Source organism: Rana temporaria, chromosome 3, assembly GCF_905171775.1.
Source record: "Rana temporaria chromosome 3, aRanTem1.1, whole genome shotgun sequence".
Classification (NCBI taxonomy): Eukaryota; Metazoa; Chordata; class Amphibia; order Anura; family Ranidae; genus Rana; species Rana temporaria.
In genome coordinates this window covers 396,653,492-396,679,510 of record NC_053491.1, presented here as the reverse complement: position 1 = coordinate 396,679,510, position 26,019 = coordinate 396,653,492, and the positions used below count along the sequence as shown (strand labels likewise).

Below are 26,019 nucleotides of genomic sequence, written 5' to 3'. Positions count from 1 at the left end.
AGTTCCTCGACAGCCTAACAAGGAACTCGACGATGAAAACGATGTGTTTCGCCCGTCGAGTTCCTCGGTCGTGTGTACGAGGCTTCAGTCAAAAACATTGGTTGAGTGATTTTGGCAGCGACAACTTAACTGCATGATTAAGATTTGCCTGGAGTTGCAATTTATTTGCAAATTGGGGTAAAGTGGAATAAAAGAAAGTGAACCCATCTCTTGCTTTTAAGTGTAACTCCAGCCAAACTTTTAAGTTTTTGATAGTGAGGTAGGGTTAGAACGTTTCTTGTGTTTTTATTGCTAGCTGAGGCCCTGCTTGGGAAATTTCCCTTCATTTTCTTTTCTGTTACCATACAGGACGTGAGGAAGCATAGACTGGAAACAGGTTCTAGCCTTCCACTGCACTAAAAGGTGTTTTTATTGATGTCTGTGTCCCTTTTGGAGAACTTTCTTTCTTCTCATCTACCTCAAAAGCCAATGTATGTCTTACAATGCATCCTATATATGGATGAAATAATTAGAGGATGACTTTCTTGTGGACTCCATGTTATTTTTTATTTTACATTTTTACAATAAGGTGAATATAGGTTAAGGGGAAAGGACCCCTTTACATTCCAGTAGAGCAAAGGATAGATGTTTACCTGTCCCAAATGTTTTCTCTGGGCCTGTGAGGGTGCAGAAGAGCCTTAGGTCCATCAGAAGCAAGGTAGTGTTTAAAGACCAGGCCTCTTTTTTTTATTTATTTTTTTGCCTGCCGCCCCTCTTAAAGAACCCCCTGGGTATTAAACAGCATGCACATTGGTATTAACATAACAGGTGGTTTACATATTCACACCCTTCCTACTATACAGATAGTAGCCTATATGACTGATGAGCTAGAGTAGATTTTTTTGTTAAAAATAGAAGAGTAATGGCTTTTGTAACCACCCACTTGCTGCCTATGTCATGTATGTGTGTGGTGACAAAGGAGTGGACTTTAATGCCCACACACTGCACATATGCGTCCATGGGTGGCAGTGCTTTCAGTGCTGATTGCACGTTCAGTGCGCGATCCCAGCACAGTGGCTTAGCTGTCTGAGACTGGATCAGCTCCTGATCAATCACAGTGGTCACGTGGTAGATACTTTACACCCCTGGGCATAAATACCCTGTTAAAGGGATGCAGTGTTCCACACGACTTTGAAGTCGGACCCCAGTATGACTTCGCCACGACTTGCATGCAACGTCTTTAACAGAAGTCAATGCAAGTTGTACCAAAGTCGGACCAACAGTAGTGCGGGAACCTTTTTCTAAGTCGGAGCGACACAAGTCAAAACCGATTAGAACTGTTCCATTGCACTGAATGGGGTCCGACTTCTGATGAGACAAGTGCGCCAAAGCTGGAGCGATTGTCCCATCAGTGTGAACCGGGCCTTACTGTTCTTCAATTCCCTTTTGCACAAGCATTGTATTTGTACTTATTGACATTTTGTTGTCCCGCTCACAAAACTGAGGCATGGGTTCTTAATTAGAAGGCTTATTTAACAAGGTAAGCATTTTTTTGGGATGTGTTGAGTGATTCCCAACTAGAAACATCTCAAGGTCCTGAAGTTAGGTGAGTGAATGATAAGTTATTACTGGCTGCCATGAGATAGGTCAAATTAACACAGGCTTCAGTTGGTAAACCCTAGTCTAAAGAGCAATGTGTGCATCTAGCATTTACATTGATTTCATCAAGCTGTAGGGCCGGATTCAGATACAATGGCGTATCTGTCCGGCCCGCGTAACGTATCTCCGATACGTTACGCCGCTCTAACTTTGGGCGCGAGTTCTTTATTCAGAAAGAACTTGCGCCCTTAGTTACGGCGGCGTAACGTATGTGTTGCGGCGTAAGGCCGCGTAATTCAAATGTGGAAGGGGGGGCGTGTTTTATGTTAATGTGTGATGACCTGACGTGATTGACGTTTTTTTACGAACGGCCGTCCGTGTACATATCCCAGTGTGCATTTCTCTAAATGACGTCGCAATGACGTCATTGGTTTCGACGTGAACGTAAATTACGTCCAGCCGTATTCGCGAACGACTTACGCAAACAACGTACAATTTCAAAACTTGGCGCGGGAACAACGGAACATACTTAACATTAGCTACCCCTCACATAGCAGGGGTAACTATACGCCGGAAAAAGCCGAACGCAAACGACGTAAAAAAAAAGCGCCGGGCGGTCGTTCGTTTATGAATCGGCGTAACTCCTCATTTGCATATTCCTCGCGTAAAAATACGGAAGCGCCACCTAGCGGCCAGCCTGGAATTGCAGCCTAAGATCCGACGTGTAAAACACTTACACCTGGCGGATCTTAGGGATATCTATGCGTAACTGATTCTCTGAATCAGTCGCATAGATACGACCGTCGGAACTCAGAGATACGTCGGCGTATCAGGAGATACGCCGTCGTATCTCTTTCTGAATCCGGCCCGCTGTCTTGAAGCCCTTAAGCCCAACCAAAAGGTTTTTTTAGTGTATCTAAACCCAAAAGAAAAACAATAATATATTATAGCCACCCAGTCCTTGGGTGTGAAAGACTTTATTTTTATTTTTGTTTTCAAGCTTCTCTCCATTATTTGCATCTGGTTATCCAGCCAATAATACATTGCAAGGGCAGGGGTCTCCAAACTTTCTAAACAAAGGGCTATCATTGGTTTTAGTGGAAGGAATAGTGCCCTATCGTTGGTATCAGTGGGAAATTAGTGCCCCATAGTTGATATCAGTGGGAGGAATAGCACTCCATCATTGGTATCAGTGGGAGGAATAGTGCCCCATCATTAGTGTCAGTTGTGGATAGAGTAGTGCCCCAAGGCCTGGAGAGAGGCAACCAAAAGGTCACATCCAGCTCCAGGGCCCCAGTTTGAAGACCACTGTCCTAGGGTGACAACGCTCACTCTTCTTTCTGTATTAGGACAACAGAAACAAGAAAGAACTACGGAACACTGTCTTTCTCCTATTGTCCATAACAAAGGGGCGTGGTTCTGTAGTCCTCAGAGATAGCTGAGAACTATTTCAGAAGACAGCACATGCAGAAATCAAAAGAAGTCATCGGCTCACAAAATTTCTGTCTGGATCAACAGGTATTTTTTAACTCATCAAAAAGATATAATTAAACATTTTGAATGGTACACTTACCAGACCAAAAGGGAGCAAATTAGAGAAGTTAATTGTTAGGATTTTTTGCTAGAAGGGGGAAACATTAGAATGTCTTTAAATTCTTTCTTTGTCCCCATAAAGAAGATTTCTGTTCTCTATTCTGTCTGACACCCATTAGCTAGACAGGAAGTGAGGGGAAATCTTCATGGACACAGACAACATTGAAATCCTGATATTCTAAAGGGCAATACACACAGGCCGAAGATCGGGCATCATTTGGCCCACATGTATGGCCGGCTTCTGTAGAAGAGGCATGACCGAAAAAGATCTGCCTATTGGCAACCGATCAGTGCTCTCAGCCAATGGTTGAGAGAGCTAATTGATTTGTTCTGTCCCTGTCAGAACACAATAGCTCAGCGGGGGAGATCGCTGTACTAACATCAGGTTGTCAGTACAAAAAAAAAAACAGATAGTGTTTACCAGGCTACCCTACCAAAATCTACTTGAACAAATGTTTATCTTCATCTTCCTTCCGAATCTGATCTGAATCTGAAGTTTTAATTCCACTTACTTTCTGTTTTGTTTAACACCTGTCAACTTCTAAATGGGAACCCAGACCCAGTAGTTCTAACCCTTCCACTCTATCCAAAACTAAGCAATGTTTTGAGTGGTGTTTAAAACACCATTCACATCCGGGCTTGGAGGCATAAACACTGGGGTAGATTCAGGTAGGGGCGCGCACTGATACGGCGGCGCAGCGTATCGTCTTTACGCTACGCCGCCGTAAATTACAGGAGCAAGCGCTGTATTCACAAAGCACTTTCTCCGTAATTTGCGGCGTGATTCAAATGATCCGGTAGGGGGCATGGATCATTTAAATTAGGCGCGTTCCCGCGCCGAACGTACTGCGCATGCGCCGTCCCTAAAATTTCCAGACGTGCATTGCGGTAAATGACGTCGCAAGGACGTCATTGGTTTCGACGTGAACGTAAATGGCGTCCAGCGCCATTCACGGACGACTTACGCAAACGACGTAAAAATTTTCAAATCGCGACGCGGGAACGACGTCCATACTTAACATTGGCTGCGCCTCCTAATAGCAGGAGCAGCCTTACGCCGAAAAAACCTTAACGCAAACGACGTAAAAAACGAACGCCGGGCGCACGTACGTTTGTGAATCGGCGTAAGTATGTAATTTGCATAGTCTACGCTGACAACTACGGAAGCGCCACCTAGCGGCCAGCGTGAGAATGCACCCTAAGATACGACGGCGTAAGAGACTTATGCCAGTCGTATCTTAGGCTAATGACGGCGTATCTAGCTTTCTGAATACAGAAAATAGATACGCCGGCGCAGCTTTGGAATTACGCGGCGTATCTATGGATACGCCGGCGTAATGATACACCGGCGTAATTCTTTCCTGAATCTACCCCACTGATCCCAATGGTAATGCCTGCATGACCCCCCCCCCCCCCTTCCATGACAGTGCAGCCGCTATCACAACTTAAAAACCATGCAGCTGTGTGGGGTTCTGCCCACACAGTCGCGTCATGGATCTGTGAATAAATGGACTACAAGTCCTGTCTTTCACCACAGCAGACTACTTGTAATTCCCTACAAGGGCTCTGTTGAACACTCCTGTAGTGCATTGACACTTACTACAGCTTTCAAACAGAAAGCCCATATAACAGCTGAAAGCTGTAGGCAGTGGCTGCAGGAGCCTGACATTGTACCCCCGATCTATTAATCATTGGTGCAATGATCTGCAAAAAATAAATGCACATTTTTTTACCTGAAAAATGTGTGCATTTATATGTGTAAAGGTAAAAAAGCCGCACACCAAAATAAATGAAAAAGGTAGCCTTTTAATAGTAAAGGAAAGAAGTCACTACAAAAAAACAGCAAGCAGTGGGGTATGTAGCTGCCGCATTTCACACTGACTAAGCACTGAACCCCAGTGCGAAACGCGTCAGCTACATACCCCACTGCTTGCTGTTTTTTGTAGTGCTTTCTTTCCTTCCTTTACTATTAAAAGGCTACCTTTTTAAGGTTTTTTGGTGTGCGGCTGTCCATATCTTCGTTTCAACGTTTTTTGCCTCGTGCATTGCCGGCACCCATCTGGTTCTGAGAGGACATTACTTGCTTAGTACACTCACCTGGAGCGGCAGTTCTCCCCTTTTTATATGTGTAAAGGTGAACTTATTCTTTAATTATCTGTGAACTGGCAGTTATCCTACTAGAACATGTTGCAGCCGCAGGCCATGAATTAGGTGCAGGCCATGTTAATGGAACAATGTTGATAGAAAAGTGTTGTTATCACTTTAGTGAATTTAGTGTCTTGCTTTACTGGGATGTTACCCAGGGGTCAAGTCCTGGGGAAAAAAGTGTGGGAACTCCCACCCAAGATCCACACCCCCACCCAAAAAAAAAAAAAAATGATACGCTCATATGCATAATTACTAAACCGCATGTTTTCTTTTTCCCCGATCCACTGTACCTTAGTAATCCTTTATGCTACTGGCCGCAAGTTCTTTCTAAATCCCGCGATAACTTGCGGCAGACCTCCGCAATGTCTCCTGGGAACAATGACAAAAGCTCCCAGGAGACATTGCGGTATCGAGGAAGTGACGGAATACCCGCACACTACCCGATGAATCCATATACAGGAAGCAGCCAGTAACATAAAGAATTACTAAGGTTCGCCTGCCCCTGACAGTGACTCGAGCTGGGCATCGCCGCTTAATGAAGAATTGGCTCGGGTGGCTCGGCTGCTCTTGGCTGCTCTAGTCCTGCAAAGGGAACTGCGTTCCTGCTGTGAAAAAAGTGCAGGAACTCCGTTCCCACGCGTTCCCGCAGGACTTGAGCCCTGATGTTACCAAATGTTTAGTGCAATGACAGTGTTGCTGTAAGATCTGGGTTTACCACTCTCAGACTGGAGCTAAAGGGTGCTTCAAAGTTTTTCAAGAAATTTGCTCGAAGTTTCCTAAAAGATATGTAAATTTTTGCCATACAGATTGCAACCTGATTGAACTACTCGGCCTAACTGTATTTTGCTATTCACCTTAATAGGCATCATGTTTTTCTGTCAACACATTATAATAGAGCTATTACTTATCTATTTCATATTAGCTAATTGAGGACTACACAGACTTGGCTTTACCCATCTAGCTGTACGCATTTCCAGTCCATAAGTGCTATAACGAAAAAGAATTACTGACAATGCCAAGAGAAAATATGTACTAGAAAAATGCATTTAAAATAACATTAAATAGCAATAGAGGATTGATCAATGCATGTATTAGAGACCAGACAACTCACTGTTAACAGAGGGTCTGATTCTCGTAAATCCCACCCATGATGTCATTTAAATAAGGGCAGGCATTCAGCAACCATTATGCAACCCTCTTCACTGCCACATGACTAAAGTAAGCACATTTCACTCAAAAATACTCAAATGAAATAATGATAAAACTTTGAAACAAACCACAAAAATCCCAAATGTTGTGGTAGAGAGATGTTGAAAGGAAGCCTACTACAGTGTAAGACAAATATAAAAATGTCATTGTTTTTCTAAGCAGGTGGTCCCAAATGTCTACGCAGTAACTGAGCTGTACTGGAGCAGGCTGTTCAAATCCCCTAGATAGAAAAATCTTCTTCCGGAATGAGTCCCCCCCTCCCCCCCCCATCAGACCTTTGTCTCCAACGTGAGTACAGAACAGAGCCATCACTGCCATGGTTCAGGAAGTGAAGGAGTCTGGGCATACCCCTGCATCAGGCATCAGTCTTCGAAGACATGGAGATCAAGACTCGGCCTTCTCCTTTTCCTTCTTTTTTCCTTTCTTTAGAAATGAGGGAGTACGGAACTTCTTCTTCTTTTTGGAGGGAGATTTAGTCGGGGACCCCTCTGGAGAGACATTGGGCACCGTCTCAGTTTTCCCTTTGGGGGTTTCTGTAACTTTCTGAACAGATTCCTCTTGAGCAGGCTGATCCTCTTCTTTCCCATTTAGCACCACATCTGGTTGGACCTTTTCCTCGGTAGTTTCTGTTGGTAATGGTGCGTCCTCCTTCTTCTCTTTTTCTTTAAACAGACAAAAAATATGGAGCCGTGAGTAGAAAATGGCATTGTTATTGTGTCAAGACTTCCTCTCTAACTAACAGTGTCTGAATTATTTTTCTAATCTATAATATAAAATTCAAACATTGGGGATGTACCTAATCCCCCTGGGATGTGATACAAAATGTAAACTAGATGCTTATGCCTTACCTTCATAATTAAAGAAGAACTTCAGGAAGCCTAAAATAGCAGTGTCTTGGGATGTATATTTAAAATTGACTTACCTCTAAGGTGTCCTTCACTGGCAGCAGTGCTGCAAAATATCTCCACTTCTCGCTGTTCACCTGTTCTCCTAGGGTCCTTTTGTTTGCATTCAAGTAGTTGTCTTAGTAGAAGTCTATGGGGCTGACTACATCAATTAAAATAAAGCTCATGGACCAGAAGTCACTAGGTTTTGACCAGTTGGTATGGAAAGTATATTCACTTTTTTTCCCCCAGCAGTTTTATACAATGTCTTAAAATTCAAAATGTTCTACATATATATATATATATATATATATATATATATATATATATATATATATATATATATATATATATATATATATATATATAGATATATCATATCGATATATATATATATATATATATATATATATATATATATATATATATATATATATATATATATATATACCGTATTTATTCTTCCACTGCACTAAACAGATGATTTATTTCATCAAGTCTTCTGAACTTAGCCTAATAAGGTCTGTTACTTAAAGATGAATGAACCAGGTTACTCCAATTATTACTGACTTCTGTCAGCTCGATATAGTTCCCCTGCTTACATGATTTAGAGGTATGGCTATTGGCTAACCTTATAAAAATGATCCTCATGCCCCAACGTTTGTACTTCTTACATAATACCCCTATGGTTATACCGTTAAAGATCTTCCAGATTGTTAACTCCATTTTTGTGACCTTGCTGTGGCATAACCGACCACTTATGCTGACCATACACTCCACGAAAAATCGTCCGAACGAACTTTCGAAAAACGAACGTTCGGTCGTGAGCGCAAACGATAGTGCCATCATGTAATGACCAAAAAATCGTTCAGTGGACATAATTTAAAAAAATTTGGTTAGTTTTTTTTACATATACCTAGTGCAGAAAGTTCGGACAGGAAACACATTAGCCTTCCGATTTATCGTTCGTTCGGCAGAAAATTTCCAAACTTGTTCTTCGTTTTTTCGGCTCAAAAACGTCCAAGCGATTATCGATATTGTGCCCATTAACTGTTCGAAAAACGAACAAACTGTCTGAACGACCGATTTTCGCCCGATTTTTCGTATAGTGTATGGCCAGCATTAGAATCAAACTAGAACAGCTACAATGGCCCTGGTGTAGCTTTGCCCAACCCATGGTTATACTATGTGGCTGCCCAATTACAGCATTTGGTAGGCAGCATAGCTCAGGCTTATGAGACAGATAAATCGAAACCTGATTCAAATGATGGAAATTATTTTTTCTACTATGTGATTGAAGAATATTCCCTCAGGGTTGGAGACTCTAGTATTTTGTAAATCTAATAAATTGTTCTCAACATATGTGCTAATGCAAAAACAAAATTGGAAAAAAAACACTACTCAATACCTGGAACTGTGCTTAATTTGTTGACTTTGCCCTCACATCCACTTTAGCAAAGTGTCAACCATTTCAATAGGGCACAAATGATAAGGTACTCCACCCTACAATGGTATGAGCAGGCCAGGCACTTTCTAGCATTCATTTTTATCAGTAATTGTACTTTTAAAATGATTGATAGATTAACTTCAAACAAGGTTGACTGACTTTATACAAAACTCTGCACAGCCATTGCCATTTTAGATATAGGAAACCGATATGGAGGGAAAGAGGGTAAGCTATTAGCTACCTAGCGACAGAGAAAGAGATAGAACAGAGTAAAAATACAAGAAAAATAAATGGGCAACGGAGGGACGGAAGGATTTCAAGACAGTGTGCGTCCCCTCCTCTAACTTCTGGATGTGTCACCATCACAAGAAGAAGCTCATGTGTTTTTTAAAGGCAAATTCATGTGGTATGAGCTTCTGATTTTCTGTTTTATTGTTTAAACTGCACTGTACAAAATGGGTTTAGGGAGTGTGCAGTACCATAAAAAATGAACCGTCTATCGGAATCGATAGACAAGCTGATATAGCAGACTACAGTAAACAAAGGTATTGAGCACTCTCTGTTAATGTTACTGTGCCTTCTTTTTTATGTTGTCTCTATCTGCATCCTTTTTTTGGAGGACTGTAAGTTATGTATGTACAAACTTTTGATCAATAAAATTGTTATTGGAAAAAAATAAAATTAATCCTGCTTCCTGCATCTTTCATCAAAACACACGTTATATAGAGATCACTGTTAACACATGAAAAATGTGCCTAAAACACACCGTACCAATGAAGGCCTCTTGAGCCCCTTAGGGAAAGAGAGCCATGACTGATGGGGGCATGGCCAGGTGCAGGGCAAAGTGGCTGAGTGGTCACCAAGGATTGGTTGTTTATGGGGGATGTGATGGGCCTGAGCTCTGTAAATGTATTGCCCCAGGGAATTCTGGGTCTTTTCAAGGAACGTGGCGGAAAAGCTGCCTACCCTACCGCCCTTTTTTTTCTGGTATGTCACTGCTTGCTGCGGTTTCTTGACTTTGCCAGCATTAAATGGCTGTAATGGGCTATGCCCTTGATGGAAATCGGAAGTAGGCGGCCTGTCCAGCACTGATGGTAAAGACAGGCCCCTCTCTCTTTTTATAATTGTGTGCTCACAGTACAACTGTGACTGGCACTGGATGAAAAGTGTTCACGTTAGTTTTTAATAAAGCTGTGGCCTTGCCCTTTCCAACCTAATGGTTGTAGTGTGTTTATTTAATGGGGTGAGGGGGCAAGGGGGAAGGTTTTCTATACATCTATGTTACAGTTAATTGTGCCTGGGCCCATTACGCCTCAGCAGTCATGGTAATTGGGCCTTTTCTGAGGTACTTTTGCTTGTTATATATTTCCAAAGCTGGTGCATGCGTTATATGTACTAGACATATCGGGGGCGATTTCCTGAATGCAAATAGACTGCTCATTTTGCAAACAACGTTGTTTACCGTTTTTTATTTCCCTAGCATGTGATTGGGTAATCTTTGCAAAGTGAAATTTCACCATATTTACTAAGCTCTGGGGAAGCTTCTCTTGCAAAGTGCAACTTCCTTTGCAAAGTGATCAGTCTATTTGCCTTTAGTGAATCAACCCCATTGTGCCTCATAATCCAGCCACACTAGGCTTGTGCTTTCTTTCATTTGTTTTCTGCATTCATATTTTGTCAAGGAAAAACCCCACAGCAGAGAAGTGATTTGGGCATCTCTATATTCTGTATTCTAAACAAAAAGTAACATGGATTCGTACCTCTGCAGACAACTATTATTAGTCTGCATTTACTAATAATCCAGTATTGCTGTCCTTTTATTACCTTCCAGTGGCGGTGGAATACCTCCCAATAGTACCTCATGTGCAGCGATGATTTAAAGTTTTGACAGCAAAGGGGTATGGATTCACCAAAATGTGGGGGACATGAGCACTTGTTAAAGTGGAGGTTCACCCAAAAACTTAATTTTTAACATTAGATTGAGGCTCATTTTGTCAAGGGGAATCGGGTGTTTTTTTTTTAAATCGAAGCAGTACTTACCGTTTTAGAGAGAGATCTTCTCCGCCGCTTCCGGGTGTGGGCTGCGGGACTGGGCGTTCCTAATTGATTGACAGGCTTCCGACGGTCGCATACATCGCGTCACGATTTTTCGAAAGTAGCCGAACGTCGGTGCGCAGGCGCCGTATAGAGCCGCACCGACTTTCGGCTACTCGTGACGCGATGTATGCGACCGTCGGAAGCCTGTCAATCAAATAGGAACGCCCAGTCCCGAAGACCATACCCGGAAGCGGCGGAGAAGATCTATCTCTAAAACGGTAAGTACTGCTTCGATTTTTATAAAAAAAAACGATTCCCCTTGACAAAATGAGCCTCGATCTAATGTTAAAAATTGTTTTTCGGGTGAACTCCCGCTTTAATTCCTTCTGAAAAGGGATTATTTTGCCTCAAGATTTAATATCTAATGCTGGCCAGTACAGTGTGTTGTGCAGAATGCTGAATACTTACAAGTAACTAAAAATAAGTAAATACAAATGTTTGTACAAAAAAAGGTTAACAAGTATTATTAGGAAACAGATGCTGGTTAGGTTGTTATTTTACAGTATGTGTATTAGTCACTTTAAAGCCCAATTTAGTAAGGCATGCAAAGAGCAATAATGATGTACAACGTGCAGTAGTAACCTGCTTGCAGCTGATGAGTTCACCATTCATCATTTCAGAATGGTCTGAATAGTAAAAAAGCATTGTAAAGTGGCTACTATGGACTACAGCACTTTGTACAAGGCTCTATGCCTTATTACGTAAACCTGCATGGATAAGAGTCATTAAAGTCAGCCATATATTTAAAGAGCCAGCAAAAATATATTTTATTATTGGGCTTGTTCAATTGGGTACTGCATTGATGACTTACAAAGCATGTTTGCCCACAGCCAATACTCAGGACTCAATTAACTAACATCGCCTCTTATAAAATATGATTCTAATTGGTTGCTACAATTTAATGCTTTGAAAATATAATTTCATAATCATAATAAGGATATATAACATAAAAGAGCTACTAGTAACATTATGACATGTATGGGTTACGGGGAACTGCTGAGTGTACCTCAGGACCTCAAATCCTATGGCCAGTAGTGAGGACCAGCATGTGGAGGCTTCCGCTGACTATCCGCTGGTATCTCATTTCTTTTATTTATGCATAACAGTGATTGATGAATGAAAGCTACAGTAGCAGGTTTCATTCATAAATCAAAGCAGATTAGGACCTGACTTGTCAAACTGAATCCTGTAGACTCAGTCAAAGGATCCTGCAGATTACAGAGGGAGAACACAGCTCTCCCTGCATAATCATCAGAGCTCTGACAGCCAGGTGCCATGCAGTTTACAATGCAGGCAGCTGTCACACTGACAATGAAGCAGACTGAGCCGCGCTCTCCTGATGTAATCTGCAGGACTGAGCTGTCAAATTGAACTAGGAATATGAACTGAACTAGGGCTATGGGTCATGGAAACTGCACCAGCTCAGACCTGCGCAGTGCGACATAGGTTGGCAATTTAGAGGCAGGAGAGACTCTGGTCTCAGCTGCGTCCCTCTCAGTGTGGCATCCAAGGCAGGTGCCACCTTGGCCCAGTCCTTGAGTCAAATTAAAAAAATATTTCTACCCCCAGCTACTGTTTATTTTTGTAGATTTGGATAAAGTGGAAAAGAGTTATTTTTTTATATCTTGTCTATGATCCCCTTGTGGGGTTCTCCCCTTACTCCCTGTTCTTTTGTGATGCCCTTACAAAAATGTTTTTTTATCTTGTCTAGGATCCCCCTGTGGGGGTCTCCCCTTACTTCCTGTACTCTTGTGATGCCCTTACAATACATTTTTTTTTATCTTGTCTATGATCCCCTTGTGGGGGTCTCCCCTTACTTCCTGTCCTCTTGTGATGCCCTTACAATTTTTTTTTATCTTGTCTTTGATCCCCTTGTGGGGTTCTCCCCTTACTTCCTGTCCTCCTGTGATGCCCTTACAATAAATAATTTTTTTATCTTGTCTATGATCCCCTTGTGGGGGTCTCCCCTTACTTCCTGTCCTCTTGTGATGCCATTACAATTTTTTTTATTTTATCTTATGTTGTCTATGATCCCCTTGTGGGGGTCTCCCCTTACTTCCTGTACTCTTGTGATGCCCTTACAATTTTTTTTTTATCTTGTCTTTGATCCCCTTGTGGGGTTCTCCCCTTACTTCCTGTCCTCCTGTGATGCCCTTACAATTATTATTTTTGGATCTTGTCTATGATCCCCTTGTGGGGGTCTCCCCTTACTTCCTGTTTTCTTGTAATGCCCTTACAATTTTTTTTTATCTTGTCTATGATCCCCTTGTCGGGGTCTCCCCTTACTTCCTGTAACTACATATTCATTTAGGAATGTTAATAAAACTCTTTTATGCAAACCAGTAAACCAATTTATATGTTGTGGCCCTTTAAATAACAACATTTAACATGCATTAGTACCCAGGTCCTGTGTGAAGAAACATAATGAAAATCTTCGGTGTTCAGAACAAAATATTTCTCATCTACAAGGCAGCCCACATGGGCTGCCATTATAGAGTTTTTGAGGGTGATCTGTGTTACCATTTAATGTAGCTTGCAAGCTGTGGATACCATGCAGTAAACAGTTTACAAATAAATAAATATATAGAGCAGGTTTTGGAGGCGTATCCATGGTTTACAGGAAAGTCTGATTTGGACAAGGAAGTAATTTTGTTTTTTAAATACGGTAGATAGATTATTTCCACAAAAATCAAATGGAAGAAAAGACTGTTTAGCGTACATGGTAACTACGGAGCTGCAAAGTAAAGTTGGAGAGTGGTTTCTGGGAAGGCAGAAGCAAAAAATAGGAGTGGGCAACAGCAAGCCAGGCCATCTATACTTACTACAGCGACAGGTATTCAGAGTCTGAGGTGACCCCTGCCATGAGACAGCACATGGAAAGAGAAGGGGAAACATTGTGGCGACACACACACACAAAGACACAATGACAACATATGATCACAATGGGTATTGATAGAGCTGAAGTGGGAAGAGAAGATAAGGACAGAAGCACTGAGAGCAATATTCCAAGAACAGACCTGTTAGGTGACAGGGCCTAGTCCCCATCACTGGATTATAATTACCTATATAACTGCCCATGGCTATACAACGCTACTATTTAGCTTTAAATCATACACAATGTAGAAAGTCCATGTTTAATGGCATCCCAGTTTTAGTCCATAGGGTTCAATATTGAGTTGGCCCACCCTTTACAGCTGTAACAGCTTCAACTCTTCTGTGAAGGCTGTGCACAAGGTTTAGGAGTGTGTCTATGGGAATGTTTGACCGTCCTTCCAGAAGCGCATTTGTGAGGTCAGGCACTGATGGACGAGAAAGTACTGGCTCACAGTCTCCACTCTAATTCATCCCAAAGGTGTTCTATTGGGTTGAGGTCAGGACTGTGCAGGGCAGTCAAGTTCCTCCACCCCAAACTCGCTCATCCATGTCTTAATGGATCTTGCTTTGTGCACTGGTCCAAATCGATTGGTGAAGGAGGGATTAGGGTGTGGGGTTGTTTTTCAGGGGTTGGGCTTGGCTCCTTAGTTCCAGTAAAGGGAACTCTTAAGGCATCAGCATACCAAGACATTTTGGACAATATCATGTTCCCAACTTTGTGGGAACAGTTTGGGGGTGGCCACATCCTGTTCCAACATGACTGTGCACCAGTGCGCAAAGCAAGGTCCAAAAAAACATGGATGAGTGAGTTTGGGATGGAGGAACAGAGTCCTGACCTCAACCCGATAGAACACCTTTGGGATGAGATAGAACGAAGACTGTGAGCCAGGCCTTCTTGTCCAACATCTGTGCCTGACCTCACAAATGCGCTTCTGTAAGAATGTTCAAACATTCCCATAGACGCACTCCTAAACCTTGTGGACAGCCTTCCCAGAAGAGTTGAAGCTGTTATAGCTGCAAAGGGTGAGCCAACTCAATATTGAACCCTACAGACTAAGACAGGAATGCCATTAAAGTTCATGACTGTGTAAAGGCAGGCGTCCTAATGCTTTTGGTAACATAGTGTATATCACTAAGGCCCTTTCACACTACCACAGCTGCGATTTTGACGCAATTTCAGGGAGACTTGAGGTCTATGGACTCAACTCGCATCAAAGTTGAACCAAAGTGGTGCAGGGACTACTTTGAAGTAGGCACGACTTGAAGTTGTACTAATATAAATGGTTGTCATTGTAAATCACGGGGAATGACTTGTCATGCGACTTTGCAGTCCCAAGTCGTTGCACAAGTCGAAAAAGTGTAAAAGGGCCTAAGAAAATTTTTTTTTTATAATGTATGGATTTAACATGAATATACTGTACTCAGTACTCAGGGCTCAGTATCTAGAAACATGCATCAGAACATATGGAAACTAAGGACATACCTTCTGATGATTTGGAAGGAGACGCAGTCAGAGCGGTGGTCTTCGTAGGACTTCTAACAGGAGAGGTGGGTGGTGTTACCAGTGATGGTTGAGACTCATCTTCAATACCGTCCTTATCACCTGCATCTGTAGGCACAGAAAGTATTTGTTTCTCTCTCATAAAACCCATAAAAAAAACATCCCCAGTCAGTGTCAAGATCACAGCTCATTAATATGTAGCACACCCATTTATTTTAACCTAAACTTGGGAACCCTCACAGAAAAAGAACTCTAGATGATAAATAATAACTGTAGGAATGAGAGAGTGCATGTGTTGTTAATAGCAACCAGATTCTTCCATTAGTTCATTAACCAGACCTAGAAATATGACCTTGAAATAAGTTGCGATGGGTGACATACCAAATACTCTTTTAGGTACTGTTCTACGTGGATATATAATGACAAAATAAATATGGAAGTAAGTAAACTTCATGCAGCAGTTCATATTTTGAGGCTATATGGGGAAAAAAGCTTCATAATATTCAGGGCTCAAGTCCTGCGGGAACGCGTGGGAACGGAGTTCCTGCACTTTTTTCACAGCAGGAACGCAGTTCCCTTTGCAGGACTAGAGCAGCCGAGCCGCCCGAGCCAATCCTTCACTAAGCGGCGATGCCCAGCTCGAGTCACTGTCAGGGGCAGGCGAACCTTAGTAATCCTTTACGTTACTGGCCGCTTCCTGTATATGGATTCATCGGGTAGTATTCCGTCACTTCCTCGATGCCACAATGTCTCCTGGGAGCTTTTGTCATTTTTCCTCTGAGACATTGCGGAGGTCTGGCGCAAGTTATCGCAGGATTTAGACAGAACTTGCTTCTTTCTAAATCCCGCGATAACTCGCGGCAAACCTCCGCAATGTCTCCTGGGAACAATGACAAAAGCTCCCAGGAGATAAAGGATTACTAAGGTACAGTGGATCGAAAAAACAAACAAACATGCGGTTTAGTAATTATGCATATGAGCGTATCATTTTTTTTTTTTGGTGGGGGAGTGGATCTTGGGTGGGAGTTCCCACACTTTTTTCCCCAGGACTTGACCCCTGATCATATTGCATCTCTTCACCTGTACATGTGTAGGCAGGGCCAGGACAAGGGGTGGACAGGAGCAGGGCCATCTTTTCCATTGGGCACACTGGGCAGTTGCCCGGGGGCCCCGCTTGCCTGGGGGGCCCCACCGGCTGCCCAGCAACCCCAGTAAAAAATTGTGGAGAGTGACGGTTTAGAACTGACAATGCCCAGTTTGTGGAAATCACAGAGAAGAGCCGGTCCTCCACGAGTGCGGGGGGGTTTCTGATGTAAGGGGGAGTGAATGCAAAAATGTAAGGGGGCACTGATATAAAGGTTCCCCCTCCTATATTAGTTCCCCCCCTTACCTTAGTGTATTTACTCTACGGAAGGTGGTCTCTGGTCACCAGAGTGCCCCCCACATCAGAGTTCCCCTTTACATCAGAGTCTGCAGGATACCCCCTTACAATGCAAGGGGGAACTCAGTCTGCGGACCCTGATGTAAGTGGGAAAGAGAAAGCAGTGGACTCTGATATAAGGTGGTCTCTGGTCACCAGAGCCCCCCTCCACATCAGAGTTCCCCCCTTAGATCATGATCTGTAGCATTCCCCTTTTTCATAAAAGTTCCCTTTTACTGTAAGGGGGAATCCTGCAGACTCTGATGTAAGAGGAAACTCTGTGCTGGCTGGGTTATAGTAACCTAACCTTCATGTCAATGAAGACAATTTTTTTTTTTTACTTTTGTTTAACTTAAACACATTGCCAATAGCACTAGCTATATGTTTATAGTTTAAATACTGACATTTGCATTGTTCGGCACTGAAAACTGTAATTTTAGGTACTTTTTTTGCAGTGGCAGTAAAAAATGTGGTTCTGCCAGTAAATGTTATGATTTTTGTCAGTAAATTCTCATGCGTGATTGTGTAGACAGGGCCCCAGTGCACTGTATTGCCCGGGGGCCTACAATGCTCTTAAGATGACACTGGACAGGAGGGGTGGCTGCCCTGGGCACTGTGCTATCGTATGATGGCACCACAAGGAGATGGGTGGGGGGGTTATTGTGTTGAGAAGGGGGATTTAGGAGGGCAAATTTAGGGAGGTGTGCTAGGAGTGGTGATTTGGGGGATTTGTGTTGGAAGGGGGATAGGGGAAGATGATTTGTGCTAGGAGTAGGGATATATGGGGTTTTTGCTAAGAGTAAAAGGGTAGAGGAGAATATTTTGTTTTGGGGGGGGGGGGGGGGGATTTGTGCTAGTAGGGATGATTGGGAGGGGATTTGTGCTAGGAGGGTAAATTTGTAGGGGGATTTGTGCTAGGTTAGGGGATTGTGAGAGGGGAATTTGTGCTGGAAGGGGGAAAAGATTTGTGCTTGGAGGGGATAATTGAGGGGTACAGGATTTGTTCTTACGAGGGGGGAAATGTTTTTTTTAGGGGGGGAGGGCGGGATTTGTGCTGAGGGCATATGGGGAGAGAAAAGATTTGAGCAGGGGGCAAAGATTTGTGCTGGGAGGGGGGATTTCAGCAGGGGGGGCAGATTTGTACTAGAATGAGGGGGAATTTATGCTTAGGGGGTTAGCATGCAGATTAGTAATCGATTTTCTTGAGGGATAGGGAATTTTTGCTGACGCACAATGCCCATTAGGGGGGGGGGGGGGGGTTACAATTTGGCTTGTCCAGGCACTGTGTGTAGGATTATCTATAATCATGCAGTGTTGATGAAAGCAGGAATATTGGTGCAAGTATGTTTGGGTGCAGGAAGGTTAGTCGTTGGCTGAATGGGTACCAGTGGTGCAGGGCAGGTGAGTATGAAAAAAAGGGGTTACATTGAATTAGAGAGAGCTATAGTAAGGTTTGTGGTTACACTGAGGATTTGTAAGGTTTAGGACCAACTGGGAAACCCTATCTGATCATTTCTGTTTTCCCCTGATAAGTCAGTTAAGGAGGTGTCTCTGGTGTCCCATCCCCACCCTGCTTGATGGTCAAGTGTTGTGTGGCTACCTTAAGACTGTTCTTCCTCATATACTGATAGCTAGCTAGATGGATCTTGAATTACAGGTCATGCCTACCATCAAGAGCAAGTGTTTTCCTTTCCACCTCTATTTTATACTCTTCCAGCTCCTGGTCTGTCAGCTGGCTGAATGGGTTCGGTGTCTCGGGTTCCGGTGAGACCTCTTCCACTGGCTGTTCCTTGAGCTCTGCTTCTGTTTTGGTAGCTAGATGACTGTCTGCAGACTGCAAGTACAGGAATGGGTTAAAGATTTACACAGAACTGTCTTATATAAATAAAAGGTATTCACAAATCACTGCCTGGAATTTGCCCAAAGTAGGCCAGGCATGCAATAATAAGTGTAACTACGATTGATTTTCCAACTGATAGTAAATGACTGATCTTCTATACTTGCACTGTTGCTGTTTAATTGCTTTGATTTTTAGTCTGATCTGATATAAAAGGCACGATGCACTTGAAAGAAGGCAGCATTTGTTCTTCTGTGTTTGGTTGACTGACTTTGGTTGATCCTAAATCTTTCTTTGTTTTATTGTCTCTCATTTATTGGTCATTTGATTTAGTAGGTTTCATTGGCTCCGGGAAATTTTCAACAAACTTGCACAGTCTGGACTTTGCTAATTCTACTTGAGCTAATAAAAAAGGCTTACTTAACACAGTAGTGTATTTAGGTTTTGTGCTGTCCTAGGCCCGACTAAACTCATGCACCCCCTACTTTAAATATGAGCCACCCCTTCCTGTCAAGGCCACACCCCCTTGCATTTTAAGACCTGCCCTGAAATTTTTGACTGGGGACATTAGTTTTGAGGGCCTGGGGCGGCGGCAATGGATTCCCTTAATTTGCATAGATTTCCTCTCACTTCCTGTTAAGCTATGGGGCAGGAAGTGAAGGGAAATCTCTGCAATGGGACAGGGATGGTAAAAAATAAACTAACAGGGGCTATAACCCTCCCTTACTCTATCCAAAATGAAAAGAAAAAGTGTTGCCTATAGTTCTACTTTAAGCACAAATTTCAGATAATTTTATGGAGAGGACTAAGAAGATATAACCATGTCAATGGTGCAGCAGAAAACATATAGCATGGTGAGGAAGGTTTGTGGTCAAGGATGATAGGACAGTCAAAATTAGAAGCAGCACCTCCCCCCCCAACAGCTGCAGAATGACAGCCGCCCGCATACCTGGGGGCGCTAGACTAATTTGCCTCTCAGCCCAGTCCATCCCATGTGACTGGCGCTACATTAACAGCGTAGTGAAAGCCGGTGGGGACTCTTTGCGTACTGCCCCCCTGCAAAGTGCTGCCCTAGGCCTTGGCCTTGTCGGCCTAGGCTAGGATACAGCGTTGACTTTACATATGAATTGGCTTTCAATACCAAAAATGTTCCCGCATTTAGTTTATGAGCTGGACTACAAAGTTATCTATGTGTTTATTTAACCACTTGCTGACGGCCGTACGACTTTGTACGGCCTCAGCGCGGCTCCCAATCTCTAACAGGCCGTGTTTTTACGGCCTCCCCTTTGCACGTTCCCCGCGCGCGCTCCCGAGCGCGCAGCGGGGAACTGCTGTGCTGGCCGTGTCCCTTGGACACAGCCAGTCACAGATCGCCGTGAACGGCCAATCGGAGCGGCCGTTTCCTAGGCGATCTGTGCGGCCAATGAGAGATGATCTCATATGTTTACATATGAGATCATCTCTCATTCCCGGCTCTCGCAGACAGCGGTGCTGTCAGGGGAGAGAGGAGACGGATCTGTGTCTCTTGTACATAGAGACACAGATCGGTCACCCCCCCAGTCACCCCCCTTCCCCCACAGTTAGAACACTAATTAGGGTACACATTTAACCCCTTCCTCACCCCCTAGTGTTAACCCCTTCCCTGCCAGTCACATTTATACAGTAATTAGTGCATATTTATAGCACTGATTGCAGTATAAATGTGAATGGCGCCAAAAATGTGTCAAAAGTGTCCGATGTGTCCGCCATAACGTCGCAGTCCCAATAAAAATCGCAGATCGCCGCCATTTCTAGTAAAAAAAAAATGTATACAGTAATTAGTGCATATTTATAGCACTGATTGCAGTATAAATGTGAATGGCGCCAAAAATGTGTCAAAAGTGTCCGATGTGTCCGCCATAACGTCGCAGTCCCAATAAAAATCGCAGATCGCCGCCATTTCTAGTAAAAAAAAAAAAAAAAAAATAATAATTCTGTCCCTTATTTTGTAGGCGCTATAACTTTTGCGCAAACCAGTCGCTTATTGCGATTTTTTTTTTTTTTTTTACTAAAAATATGTAGAATACGTATCGGCCTAGACTGAGGATAAAAAAAAAACGTAAAAAAAAAAAATTGAGCTATTTATTATAGCAACAAAGTAAAAATATTATTTTTTTTATCAAAATTGTCGCTCTATTTTTGTTTATAGCGCAAAAAATAAAAACCGCAGACCGTGATCAAATACCACCACCTCTATTTGTGGGGAAAAAAGGACGTTAATTTTGTTTGGGAGCCACGTCGCACGACCGCGCAATTGTCAGTTAAAGCGACGCAGTGCCGAATCGCAAAAAGTCCTCTGGTCAGGAAGGGGTTTAAGTGCCCAGTAAGGAAGTGGTTAAGGAAAAAAAGATGGAAGAATTTACTTTATTAAAAACAACCTTTCCCTGCTATAACGGGAGGTGAAATGTTGGGGCAAGAAGAGTCACTCTATGTTAAAAATACCTTACTACTGGTGCCCCCATTAGATAAATAAAGTCATTTGATAATTCAGTGTGGGCGTGAACTGAATTAGGTGTTTTCGTTGTTTGAACTGGTGATTCAAATCCCCAGCCTCTTAAAAAATTCTAAATGTCAGTCTTGAGTGGACCAACCCTTTAATGGTATTCTAAAGTATCAGTTCAGGAATAATACTTAGATATAAATCTAAATTAAAAATTTGCAGCTTTAGTAGAAAAAATAGATTTTGGCCCGGATTCACAAAGCACTTGCGCCGACCTATCTCCAGTTACGCCGCGTAAGTGCAAATATGCGCCGTCGTATCTGTGCGCCATACCCACAAACTAAGATACGCCTAAAAACAGGCTTAATCCCGCTGACGTAACTTGCCTACGCCGGCATTGGGTGGGCGCACATTTACGCTGGCCGCATGGTGGCGCTGCCATTGATTAGCCATTCAAATATGCAAATGAGGAAAATACCGCGATTCACGAACCTGCGCCCGCCCGACGCAGGCTACGAGAGGTGCGCGTAAGTTGTACGTCCGGCGTAAAGTTAAGCCCCATAAAGGAGGTGTAACTCAGCAGCAGACATGTAAAGGTCTGCATCAGGGAACAGAAGCCGGCGTTTTTTACGTAGTTTACATTGGACGTGTGTCTGGATGGGCGCAGATTACGTTCATGGCGTAGGCAGTGATCCGGCGTATCTTAGGCAGTTGTTCCGACGTGGTTATGAGCATGCGCACGGGGATGCGTCCATGACACGACGCATGCGCAGTTCGTTCAACGTACTTGTCTGGCTCTCAAACCATCATTTGCATGGGGTCACGCCTCATTTGCATGGCTTTGCATGGGGCAAGCCCACTTCCACTTACGCCGGCCTGCGCCTTCGAAATATACGCCACGCCGACGGAGCAATAGCTTGCTGAATGCAGTGCTTGCCTCTCTGCGCTGCGTCGGCGTAGCATACAGGAGATACGATACGGCGGCATAAATGTGCGCCGCTGTCTGTGAATCCGGGCCTTTATATTTAGCTCCAACCATATGCTATACAGAAGCCGGATCTAATAAAGGTGTACGTAAGCAAACAAATGCAGTCCATATTTATCCATTACATTTTACTGGTATATATACCGTATTTATCGGCGTATATCGCGCACTTTTTTGCCCTGAAAATCAGGGCAAAATCGTGGGTGCGCGATATACGCCGATACCCGCTTTCCCGCGCCGAGTTTTGAATACTGCGCCGACATATACCGAGCGCAGTACGCTCGGGTATAGTCGGCCAGTCTCGGCTTCTTCCGCGGTGACGTCCTGGACGTACAGGACGTGAGCGCGACAGTTGCCGAGCCTGCCCGAGTGTACTGCGCTCGGTATATGCTGGCGCAGTATTCAAAACTCCGCGCGGGAAACGAGCGGGGAGGACGCGAGGACGCCGGACCCGCCGAAGAGGACACCGGACCCGCCGAAGAGGACACCGGACCCACCGCAGAAGGACACCCGAAGCCGCAGAAGGACGCCTGACCCGCCGAAGTGGACACCCGAAGCCGCCGAAGGACGCAGGACCCGACGAGGTCGCCGAATGGACGCCGCGCAAGACACCAAAACTGTAAGTACAAAAATAACTTTTTTTCCACAGGATTGGGGGTCACTTTGGGGGTGCGCGGTATACGCGGGAGCGCGTTATACCGCGATAAATACGGTACATAAAAACCCTCCAGGGGGAAAAAATAAATGTAGCAGCGTACGTTATAAAGTTGCTTATTTGCTATCCTCTTTTTGTGTAAACTTTGGGTCAAATTGATGTCAACTTTAACAATTTGACTATGCTCCATACATTTGAGGGTAGCACCACTATTATATTTAATTTACATAGGCATACCAGATCGTAGTGCAAGGTCTCCTGCTTTTGCTCATTACTGTACCTTACACAGAAATTAGTAATGAACATTTACACCCCATGTATCCATGTTATCCATATGCAAAATCCAACTGAGACTGGCATTTAATTCTGTGAAACATGATTACTGATTTTTTTTTATTGAATGTACAAGTTTTTTTTTTACATTGCTTTAACCACTTAAGACCCAGACCATTATGCAGGTTAAGGAACTTGCCCCTTTTTGCGATTCGGCACTGCGTCGCTTTAACTGACAATTGCGCGGTCATGCGACGTGGCTCCCAAACAAAATTGGCGTCCTTTTTTTCTTACAAAGAGAGCTTTCTTTTGGTGGTAATTGATCACCTCTGCGGTTTTTATTTTTTGCGCTATAAACAAAAATAGAGCGACAATTTTGAAAGAAATGCAATATTTTTTTACTTTTTGCTATAATAAATATCCCCCAAAAATATATAAAAAAACTTTTTATTTTCCTCAGTTTAGGCGGATACGTATTCTTTTACCTATTTTTAGTAAAAAAATCGCAATAAGCGTTTATCGATTGTTTTGCGCACAATACAAAATAGGGGATAGTTTTATTGCATTTTTATTAATAATTTATTCTTTACTACTAATGGCGGTGATCAGCGATTTTTTTCGTGACTGTGACATTATGGCGGACACATCGGACAATTTTGACACATTTTTGGGACCATTGTCATTTTCACAGCAAAAAGTGCTATAAAAATGCATTGTTTACTGTGAAAATGACAATTGCAGTTTAGGAGTTAACCACTAGGGGGCACTGTAGGGGTTAAGTGTGACCTCATATGTGTTTCTAACTGTAGGGGGGCAGGGCTGGATGTGTGACGTCAGTGATCGTCTTTCCCTATATCAGGGAACAGACGATCACTGAGACTGCCACAATGAAGAACGGGGAAGGTGTGTTTACACACACCTCTCCCCGTTCTTCAGTTCCGTTCATGGCTGGGCTTAAAGAGACACATACAGGTACGTGATCAGGGGAGGGCTGGCAGCCTTAGGCCTGGGGGGCAAGTCCAGTCAAGCGGCCCATAGAGCGTGGAAAAGTGATGGATCGAGGAAAACAGGCCCCCCTTACATCAGAGTCTGCACAGTGGCCCCCCTTACATCAGAGTCTGCACAGTGGCCCCCCTTACATTAGAGTCCGCACAGTGGCCCCCCCTTACATCAGAGTCTGTACAGTGGCCCCCCTTACATTAGAGTCCGCACAGTGGCCCCCCCTTACATCAGAGTCCGCACAGAGGCCCCCTTTACATCAGAGTCCGCACAGAGGCCCCCCTTACATCAGAGTCTGCACAGAGGCCCCCCTTACATCAGAGTCTGCACAGAGGCCCCCCTTACATCAGAGTCCGCACAGAGGCCCCCCTTACATCTGAGTCCGCCAGTGGGCGGTGAGCAGCGGCCGTGAACTGTGTTAACAGAGCTCCAGCAGGCATATTCCTGCTCTGCAAAAACAGCATTTGGTAGTGGCGGCCGGTGGCTGTACAGTGTCACCAGCCCGGGGGGAGATTTCCACCCTGCCCCCCCTGCCAGCCCTCCCCTGTACGTGATTGTGCCCAGCCGTGCCATTCTGCTGACGTATATTGGCGTGAATGGGTCCTTAAGTGGTTAAAGCTACAGCCTGCTTTAGTATGAGGAAGCTTACTGTTGGCTTGATTTAGAAAGACATGGTAAGGCTGGTCTCTTATGCAGTTGATGTGTAGTGATGTGTAGCTCTGCCAGGGCTACCGATACCTGTTGTTAGAGGAGTCAGGCCTCGTACACACGGCCGAGGAACTCGACGTGCCAAACACATCGAGTTCCTCGGCCAGTTCAGCCCTGAAGCCGCCGAGGAGCTCGGCGGGACGAGAGCTCCCATAGAACAACGAGGAAATAGAGAACATGTTCTCTATTTCCTCGCCGAGCTCCTCGTCGGCTTCCTCGGCCGAAAGTGTACACACGGCCGGGTTTCTCGGCAGAATTCAGCCAGAAACTCGGTCGGAAGCTGAATTCTGCCGAGGAAACTGGTCGTGTGTACGGGGCCTCAGGCTTCCAGAGTCCAGACACATACATAGGGGTTTATTTACTAAAGGCAAATCCACTTTGCACTGCAAGTGCACTTGAAAATGCACTTGGAAGTGCAGTCGCTGTAGAGCTGAGGGGGACATGCAAGGAAAATAAAAAAACAGCATTTTTTGCTTGCACATGATTGGATGAAAAAAATCAGCAGAGCTTCCCCTCACTTCAGATCTACCCTTCAGATCTACAGCGACTGCACTTCCAAGTGCAAAGTGAATTTGCCTTCAGTAAATCAATCCCAAAGTGTCGTATGTTATTTCAGTCATGTGTTCAGTGTAATGCCGCGTACACACCATCACTTTATGTGATGAAAAAAAATGACGTTTTTAAAAACGTCACTTTAATTGACCGTGTGTGGGGGAAAACGTCGTTTTATGTCTTCTAAAAAACGACCAAAAAAAATTGAAGCATGCTTCAATTTTATGTGTCGTTTTTCAAAACGTCAACTTTTACTTCACAGAAATTGACCGTGTGTAGCAAAAACGTCGTTTAAAACGAAGTTTTTTCACCCGCGCATGCCCAGAAGCTACTTATGAAGCGAGCTTCAATGGAAAAAGTGGTGAGAACGTAACCTCGCTTTGCAAGATCATTGTGAGAAAACGATGGTGTGTAGGCAACTTCGTCTTTGAAAATTGAAGTTTCAAAAACGTCATTTTTTACTTCACAGAAAATGTCGTTTTTTTTTCATCACATAAAGTGATGGTGTGTACGGGGCATAAGGCTCAGTTTGAAGACTTGGCACTTTTTTGCAGGCAAATAAAACTAAACTAAAATTGGCATTTATAAAAATATGCTTGTACCGGACTTCTGCTTTTATCAGTTATCACACTGGCTAATAACTGAGACTGCGGACCAGCAGACTTTACGTCTTGACGATTTTGCTCTCTGATCTGTAAAAAATAAAAAAATAAAAAACACAACTAAAATACCAAAAATGTATAGACACTGATACAGTACAGTATAATTGCCCCGCTGCCA

At 43.7% G+C, this 26,019-nt stretch overlaps 1 protein-coding gene across 5 annotated transcripts in view; it reads right to left on the bottom strand.

The window, feature by feature from the left end:
* Positions 1 to 6,332: 6,332 nt before the first annotated feature.
* The window catches only part of ADD2 (adducin 2), a 126,974-nt gene continuing 107,287 nt past the window's right edge, over positions 6,333 to 26,019 (bottom strand). For 4 of the 5 annotated variants that reach the window (XM_040345857.1, XM_040345859.1, XM_040345856.1 and 1 more), the window contains 4 exons: positions 25,842 to 25,931; positions 18,420 to 18,585; positions 15,314 to 15,439; positions 6,333 to 7,190 (listed from right to left, as the gene is read on the bottom strand). In XM_040345857.1, the coding sequence (XP_040201791.1) occupies positions 6,913 to 7,190; positions 15,314 to 15,439; positions 18,420 to 18,585; positions 25,842 to 25,931 (660 nt within the window). In that variant the 3' untranslated portion in view covers positions 6,333 to 6,912. Of the gene's footprint in view, positions 7,191 to 13,778; positions 13,813 to 15,313; positions 15,440 to 18,419; positions 18,586 to 25,841; positions 25,932 to 26,019 lie in introns of all 5 variants that reach the window. The other variant, XM_040345860.1, reaches the window with a different exon arrangement.